This window comes from Mercenaria mercenaria, chromosome 12, assembly GCF_021730395.1.
Source record: "Mercenaria mercenaria strain notata chromosome 12, MADL_Memer_1, whole genome shotgun sequence".
Classification (NCBI taxonomy): Eukaryota; Metazoa; Mollusca; class Bivalvia; order Venerida; family Veneridae; genus Mercenaria; species Mercenaria mercenaria.
In genome coordinates this window covers 18,443,997-18,453,339 of record NC_069372.1, presented here as the reverse complement: position 1 = coordinate 18,453,339, position 9,343 = coordinate 18,443,997, and the positions used below count along the sequence as shown (strand labels likewise).

At 35.9% G+C, this 9,343-nt stretch overlaps 1 protein-coding gene across 1 annotated transcript; it reads right to left on the bottom strand.

Annotated features, from left to right (window-relative positions):
* Positions 1 to 13: 13 nt before the first annotated feature.
* Positions 14 to 4,141, bottom strand: LOC123535017 (uncharacterized). The gene is made up of 5 exons (XM_045317529.1): positions 3,814 to 4,141; positions 2,453 to 2,647; positions 2,153 to 2,223; positions 1,456 to 1,595; positions 14 to 1,116 (listed from the first exon to the last, which is right to left on the bottom strand). The coding sequence occupies exons 1-5, from the start codon at positions 4,080 to 4,082 to the stop codon at positions 256 to 258; spliced, it is 1,536 nt and encodes a 511-aa protein (XP_045173464.1). The 5' UTR covers positions 4,083 to 4,141; the 3' UTR covers positions 14 to 255.
* Positions 4,142 to 9,343: the final 5,202 nt, after the last annotated feature.

Genomic DNA, 9,343 nt, shown 5'->3' with positions numbered 1-9,343 from the left:
ACAAAGGAATATACTAAATCTATATAATTTTATTTGTGCACCAGGAAAGGATGTGTCGTCTAAAACTCTTGCTCACAGACATTTTGGATCATAAAATACATAAAGTTCAAATGTTTTGTTTGACCTCATATTGAAAATCCGTTTGACCTCATATTGAAAATATTTACAAGGCAACTTCGAAAACTATTGACCTGCCGTAGAGTTTCGTATTTCAGGCAAAGTAGCAAACAAACACTTTCTGTTTTATAGTGAAAGCTACACAATAGAAAAGATTTTCCCATATCTTTCCTCCATTTGTGCAAACGCAATGATCTGGTCTTTCCTTCCAGTGTTGTCGCCCTTAATTCCAATAATTTGACCGTTTACTTCAATGTCATCCGGAGTCGGAACTATCCAAACCATAGAATTGGGTACATTGGTATTTTCTGGCGTATCAACGCCCACGACATAACAAGTGGGCGTGGCTTCTGATGTATCGATGCCGTAAGATTCCACTAACTTTTGGAATTCTTCTGTGGGTGTTGTTACTTTGATACCGAAGATTAGGAAGTCTTCGTCAATTTCACGAGAGCGAGCAGACGATATTTTTGAAGTGATTGTAAAATTTGTTTTCAGAATCTTGCTCACATCGATCGCTTTAGAAATATTTCCATCCGGTTCGATAGCTAAGAGCTTACTGTCTGGAAGCGAAATCCAAAGCTGGGCACCAGCATTGGCCGGCGGTTTCATGGAACCAGAGTTTCTTTCATACAGGACCATGTTTGACGCACTTCTCTCTACTTTGAACACAAGAGCGCTGTTATTCCCGAGGTCTTTGATACCAATGAGCGATTCAATTCCATTTTGTCCTTCTCTGGTACTCAGCACTGGAGGCGGAAGTGAAACGAAAACAGTCCTATGAAAGCTGTCCCAAAGCAGAGATGGCTTTCTCTGTGTCTCGCGTTTGATTTTATGAATAAGCCTTTTTTGAAAAGACTTCGGTTTGAATTTTAAGCTTTGCTGTACGACTGCGGCAGTTTCCTTTTCAAAATTTGCATACCACGCGATTACAAGCCTGTCAGCCATTCTTTCGAAGGCGTCAATAGCATAGAGACGCTGTAGGCCCAAATTTGCTACCTAAAATGTAATCAAAGTGACATTTAGCAGAAACAATGTTATTGAAACCACTTTTACTAAGATTTAATTTCTATGGATAATATTTTAAATTATTGTTGATGGAAGTACCGCGTGGTTATTCTGGTGATAAAATCTGCTTCCCAGTGTCAGTTGTGTCGGAGAAAGCGGCAAGTTGTCGCCTCATATACATTTACAACAGTGTCATTCGTGCAAAAGGCGGCCATACATAAGGTTAGACCTCATTTTCTGCTAAAAGTTCACAAATGGATATGCTTTGATAGAAAATAATCTTTTGCTAAGAAGTAAAGTATCAAAATATGCTTTTTAAACTAGAATTACCTGCTCATTGTCGTCTGGAGCAAATTCTGTGAGGACATAGAACCGGTTACCATTGACTACAGCAGGAGCCGTAGGGATAAAGGTACCGTTAGCCCTTTCTACTGTCCCCTTTAAGTATAATTCTGCCATCGGAGTTCCGTCTGCAAGCAAAGCATTGATACTGTGAATTTAAATTAGCATATTGTATTGCAACGCAAGTCTACAAAAAGTTTTGTAGCTTTTTTATTACTATTGATACTGTTGAATTTTTGAATTTGTGGTATAAAATTAATGTATGTTATAAAGACTCTGACGCGTTAACTTGCTTCACAACGCTGAACAGAACTGAGTTGAATAGACTTAAGTCATTTCGGAAGTGTTTTTTTTTGGCAAAGAGGCACAACATAGCGTTCGGAAAAAGTCTGCTTCAACAATTTTTATACTGTAAAAGTCTATTTTTTTGCGAGGCTTTTATTTTCGCGAAATTTTGCGAATGAAGCTTCTCATGAATTCATTTGTGTCGCTAAATTTCTGTCTAGATATTGGCGGAAAAGGCCAATGTCGCGAATCTCGAATTTAAAAACTCACAAAAATTGGAAATCGGAAAATCGTAAAAAAACAACCCGCGAAATATTAGATTTTTGCATAGTTTTCTTTTTTAGAATCGTAGAATGTTATAAGTCAATACAAAAATACGCAGCATTTCAGTAATACTAACCGGAAGTTCGTGTGGAAATCTGGCCAGTTTCAGATACAAATAAAAGTAGATCTGGGTCAACATACTGTAGTCTGAAAGAGTAAGGAAATGATCGTCTGTAACAAAAAATGTATGGTCAATTTTTTATTTTTGGATTGACATTCAGAAAAAGCGTCACCATAAAAAAAAATCATACTTTACAAATACATTTTGAAATATGAGCTGCCCATTTGCTAAATTTGTCATTTTGAAAAAGATGAGCATATGCATTTACTATCTAGAAACATGCGCGCATTTTGTAAATATTGTCGTAATACATGCCCGAAAAGTGGTCTAATACGAGGCTCCAGCTCGATCTGAGACATCGGTTTACCCGCAACATCGTAATGCATCAGACTGGACCCATCAGTACCCCAGAGGTTCCCTTGTTCGTCCAAAACGGGTAACGTTGGGAAACGTAGAACCATATCGCGCCATCTTACACTTCCGGTGTCTAAGTTGAGCGCTAACAGTCCGCTAAAATAAATAAATGTGGAAAGTTACAAAAGTACATTTGGAAAACGCATGTGTATAACACATTGTGTACAAAAGACGTAATTGTTTATAAAGCAGCTTTATAGTGTATAAATTGTTTTGTTTTTTTCATTTGCAGCATAGTTATGGAGTCTGTTAGCTACAACAAAGCGGTTCACTTGAACATTTTTTTATATATGAGAGCTATTAGAGATTTTAGTACTACAAATACGAATAAGAGGACCCTAACGAACTCACTTGACTTTGACATTTAACATACACTACATCCTGTCTGAAACGTTACGATGTTGTCGACAGGGTAGATGTGACCCAGCTGTGCAAGAAGACCAGATAAAGGGACCGTATAACATTAAAGCCCTGCTCCGCGGCTATTCAAATTCTATTGTGTGTATGCAACCCATGATAACAATAGGTATTATAACAGTTAACGGCCACGCGCCATACTATAGTACGCAAAAACCACAGGTATTTTATATAGAATTTTATATAAAATAGACTCTATTTTGACAGGCGTCACTGTTCATAGTCAGGATTTTTTAAATGTTTTTTCAGTGACAATATAAGGTTAAAAGGTAGGACTGGAACAGGTCTTTAACCTAAAGCTTGGAGATGATTATAACCTGAACAATGGTCTTGTCATGGGTATAAATAAGATGTATTCTAAAGAAAATTTACTCTGGAGTTATTTTTTCAAGTTGCCAAAAACGTCGTTACTCTGTGTAGAAACTACACACCAGCGGCAATCTAAATATAGTAACACTGACAAACAAATTAACTAATCCTTCATGTAAAATATCCTATTTATAATACATGTACTCTTTCTAAGGTTTTAAAATCACATTTGGATAACATTGTTTTTTCAGTTTTCGTATACTCTGTTAAATCTTATTATAATGAACAAATAGGTCCATTACATAGCAGGGCGATGCATACCAAGTTTGGTGTAATTGTGACAAGCGGTTTTAAAGAATAAAGTTGTGGAGAAAAAGTCGTCCATCTATACCAAGTAGCTCACCGCGAACCCCTTGTTCACGTTATTTTAAATGCCTTGCGTGTAACTTTTCTTCAGTTTTAAGTCTTAGAATAACAACCATGTAAGCAGAACGCTATTATTTAAGAACATTTAGATAAGTGTAAACAATACTCACGTGTCACCTGGTCCAGGGCCGTTAGACTGACATACAAGCGTAAATGTGTTCCCAACACAACCTAGTGCTTCCGGTATGGGTCCAAGGAAAAAGTCATTGACCCAGCCTATTGTCGCGTTAACGCGTGGGGCATCCAACACGAACGAAAACGTTCCACTCGGACGGCAGCCGTACATAGGGCATCCGTCTATTGTCTGAGAATACGTAGGCCGTAACAGACATAAGATTGTTGTTGAAATTACACTTTTATAAACAAAATAGTTTAACATTTTTAAAGATTTCTACCAAACAATGGGTACCTGTACAAGTGAGTAAATTACTACATTGATATGAGATTTGTTATTGATAACATGACCTGTTTCATACAACCTCCTAGTTATCTAAGTTAAACATAGATTAGCAAATATACAGAGTCCATTATTGCTAAACGTACGTGTATTTTAAAGCCAGTGGTTGGTCATTTCAAATAGATAGCTTCTTTCAGACAAAATGAGACCTCGTTATTTTAAAATGCAATTAATTTAATTGTACACAAATGTTTTTTGGGGGACCCTTTTATGAAGATTGTACAAATTATTCTGTTTCGTCAAAAACATGGCCGCCAGGAGGTGTGGTCTGCTAAATTTCTAAAAAGGACTGGTCCATCGTTCTATCTGAATTTGTTAAAAGTTGCGTTAAGTCGCATGATCTACGTGACGAGCCATTGAAAACAATTTCTTGATGATACGTCTACGTACGGTGTCTCATTAGGGCCATCAACGCATAATGTGAGCTCGAAGCAGCGAAAGAACCAGGCTACGATGTTTAAAAGTCGAAACTACGATGATGGAAACACGAAATTACGATGGTGAAAAGTCCGAAACTGTTTCGACTTTTCAACATCGTACTTTCGACTTTTCATCTTCGTAGTTTCGAGTTTTCACCATTGTACGTTTCAACTCGGGCATCTTTTTTCTTGATTTGACATTCTTAAGAAAACATGTTTAGAAAACAAAAGCTCATGTTCTTATGTTTATAATATGACCAAACTTCAATCTTAAAGAAAGATTTTTTTTTAGCCAAAATCTAGAGGTCAGTGCATTCACGGTATGTTAAGAACTCTTAGGTACGCCTTTTTATCTCCTACGTGCGACTTACCACCCACAACATATGACATACTAACTCCTATATAAGACTCCTTAACTACTACGTAAAGCACAATAACAACAAGCAAATTCAAACTAAGGCAAGATGGTGACCTGGTTTGGGTACACAACTTCACATGTTTATAAAAAAAAATGTTCATGGAAAAGAATGAAAGAAGTTTAATAAAATTCTACCAATTGGTTGGTTTGTTATGTACAAATCTGTGGATTTTTAAACAATAAAAGGGCAATAACTCTAAAGGAAACTGAATCAAAAAAAAAAAAAAAATGACGGGCATCATCACGTTATGCTGGTTCATGTTTATTTCAAGTTTTATGAAATTCTACCTTAGAGTTACTGAGAAATGGCTGCAGACTGACTTATTTGGGCATTCTTCATTAAATCAAGGGCAATAACTCTAAGGGAAATCAACCAATCCAGAAAAAAAAACTTGACGGACATCATCACAGTATGTTGCTTCATCTTTATTTCAAATTTCGTGAAATTCCGCTTGCTAGTTACTAAGAAATGGCTGCGGACGGACATTTTTGGGCATTTTTCTGTAAATAAAGGGCAATAACTCTAAGGGAAATTGACCGATCCAAAAAAAAAAAAAAAAACTTCACGGGCATCATCGCAGTATGTTGGTTCATATTTATTTCAAGTTTCATGAAATTCTACCAGCTAGTTACTGAGAAATGGCTGCGGACGTACGGACTGACAGAATGACAGACGGACAACGCCATTTAAACCCCGCTCCCGATTTCATCGGCGGGGGATAATAACGTAGGGCATTGCAATTGCTACGTACAGCTTACGTACACCTACGTGCCATTTACTACGTAAGTCCTACGCAGGAGCTATATGTAGGAATTATTATGTCCTAAACGTAGGAGTTTAAAAGTCGTATGCACGAGTTAGTAAGCCGCACGTAGGAGTGTAGCGTGCAACAGGAGCGTGCCTTATTCCTAATATCTAAATATGTATAATAATAATTTTTCTTGGGCTATTTTGCCTAATGATTTTAACTATTCAAATATATAAATTTTCCTCAGGTTTCCTAACCTTATGATTGACTTCTATTCTAAGAAATGATTTATCTATGGAACAATTACATTTTAAATCTCAAAACATTTGAACAAATTAAATCATAAACTTGTGAATTATTTCAAACTTTCAGAATATCCCCAACTCTCAAACAACTCTTCGTTCGAATGCTTATTTAAGGAATCTTAAATAGATCTCCTCTATTTAAGAACTCTAAATATATTCCTATATAATATATCTCTATATATTCTAAACCCTTTCAAACATTTGCCCATGAGGTTTTACTGGAACAATAAAATATTTTTAATGCCAGATATCTGAGATTTCTGTGCATCAGTAAATATAAGTACTGCTCCGATCCGACACTTACATGGACAACCAGCAGACTGACTCTACAGCATTGAACAGATCTATTTATACCCCAGTCATATCCCGCAGCAAATAATTCGACTATTCTGATTGGCTAAAATTCTCAATCATACCCGGCAACAAATATTAAAGCTATTCTGATTGGTTAAAACTCTCAGCCTTCTTAGTTCATAGAGCGCCTTCTAACTCAATATACTTTCATAAGCATCTAACGTCTAAGACCGATTCCCGCATTCAAAACAACAAATACTTCATAAATGCATTCCAGAAAACATATATCAATTCATACCGTTTAAATAACTTATTCTAAATGTAAGATCACAAAATATGTACAGTAAATAAACAGCTTTATCAATATGATAAATTTTGGCGTTTCCCTTCTGACGGGTAGAGACGGCAAATGGCGGAGAAGCAGATAAGGGAAGTAACTATGTTACGACTCCTATTTAAAAGCATTAGGTGAGTATCCGTCACATTACCCACGCCTCCGTCTACATGCGTCCCGCATGTTTTAAAACACTTTGATTAATTACTGAAATATATAAACAAAACTTATGCACTTTCTCTGATGTATTCACATATATCTATATGCATGAATAATAAAACAACAGCTGAAAACATTGTACAATTTTAAAGTATCGTTGGATTTAAACTGTTCATAAATAAACTATAGTTTCATAATGCTTGCAGAAGCATTACTCTCGTCCTGCCTGAATTTCAATTCCTAGCAAGCATTTTCCACCGGATGTCTTCTTTGTCACTGTAATGTCATCTGGTCTTATCAAAATATCTCCTTGGATATAGTCTCCCAAATTTACAGACTGCTGTCTTTCTTGTTTTCTACAAGTAATAGTCTCAAAACTCTGGAATACCTTCTTATTCCCAACTTCAATGCATACTTCATTCGTCGCACTGTTATCATACTCCATACTCATCTGACAATCAATGTTAACGTTCTTAGTAACCTTCATGTTACTATCATCTTTAACACTGCAAGACCTGTCGTCCATCTTCAGCTTCTTATACAACTCTTTCGTTTTTTCCATCATTGGAAACTTTCTCTTAGGAATAAACAATTTTGGTTTTGTATCCTTCCTTATAAAAGGCCCTTTACCTCGATCAGCTGACTTCTCTGGTTTAAGAAATGCATCCTTATCATCGGAATCATCATCTTTTCTGTTGTCTTCATTTTAGGCTTTTCATTTCTCTCCTCAACATGAATATACTCTTCATCAATGCTTATTTTGGGGTCTTCATCCCAATCACTGTCACTATCACTATTACTACACCTTCTATCTGTCTTGATCTCGGAAGTCTCAGGAATATCTATAGATTTAACATGGTATTTCTTCATGTGGATCTTCAAATATGAACATTTTTTAAAAAGGACGTCACATACTTCGCATGGAATTTTCGAGTCTTTCTCGTCATTCTCTTTTCTTTTTGTGGTTTTGATATTCGACATCTCTGACCTGAAAATAGAACGTATATAGTCATTTAACCATGCAGGTTTCTTTCTCTCCCTACCATATCTACTTTTATCTGGTATCACTTCTTCTAAACTTTCATCATCTGATATTCTGTCGTTCTGATTTGAGTCTACCTGAAAAGAATCTGACATTACTGGGCTATCATCAAATGTCATCTGTTTTGGCGCCTTTCGCATCCTGTTAGCATGGATAACCTGGAATGTGTTTAATTTACCACAATTGACTTTAAATAAAACATCTGAAACTACTTCTGCTACTATATATGGACCTCTCCAAAATGATGTTAGTTTTGAAGAACAGCCTACTTTTTTAACAGGAAAATATACAAAAACTTTATCACCAACAGTAAATTTGTCAAAAGATAATTTTGTATCATGAAAAATCTTTTGTCGTTTCATAGCTTTTTCGGTAGTTTGTCTAACTAAATTGTGAGCTGATTCTAAATTTTCTTGCAATTCCCAAACCCACTGTGATGCTGGTATTTTCTTAATGCTAGGGGGCATTTCAAACGCTAAATCTAAATGAGTACTTAATTCTCGACCTAACATTAACATATTTGGCGTCATTCCTGTAGTTTCGTGTTCAGTCGACCTGTAGGCCATCATAACATAGGGAAGAAATTCATCCCAGTTTCTATGATGTTCTTCAACATACATACTCAACATTGTAGCCAAAGTTTTGTTAAACCTTTCCACCATTCCATCAGATTGAGCATGGTATGGTGTCGTTCTGGTTTTCTTAATTTGCAATAAAGAACACATTTCTTTGAAAAGTTTACTTTCAAATTGAGAACCTTGATCTGAATGTATTGTATTTGGAATACCAAACCTAGTTATAACATTTTCAATTAAAATCTTAGCAACTGTTCGTGCTTCCATATTTGCCATCGGAAAACATTCCGTCCATTTTGTAAAATAATCTGCAATTACTAAAATATATTTGTTTCCTGACTCAGTTTGGGGGAGTTCACCTAGTATGTCAATAGCAATTCTTTCAAACGGATAACCACTTCTTACAATTTGCATAGGAGCTTTTCTTGTTTGTGTGGGTCCTTTCCGTTTAAGACATGCTTCACAACTCGATACGTAACCTCTGACATCATTTTGAAGCCCTGGCCAGTAAAATCTTTGTCTTATTTTACTCAAAGTTTTTCGAATACCCAAGTGTCCAGAAGCTTTTATATCATGTGAATATTTTAAAACTGTTTGTCTCAACTTAAGCGGTACTATTGCTTGCAAATACACAACATCAGTACCTAAAACATCCCATTTCCTAACTATCAAATTATCTCTAATGGCTAATCTAGACCACTGACCCCATAATGATTTCACAAAATAATTTTGACTTAAAATGTCCTTATATTCTGGTCTATTTCCCTTAACTAACCACGCCTTTACAATCTGGATATTGTCATCTGCTTCCTGTGCACTTTGTAAATCTATATCAGTGCAATTTTCAGATTTCTGATCACATGAATTGACCATGAAAGCTTTTTCTTT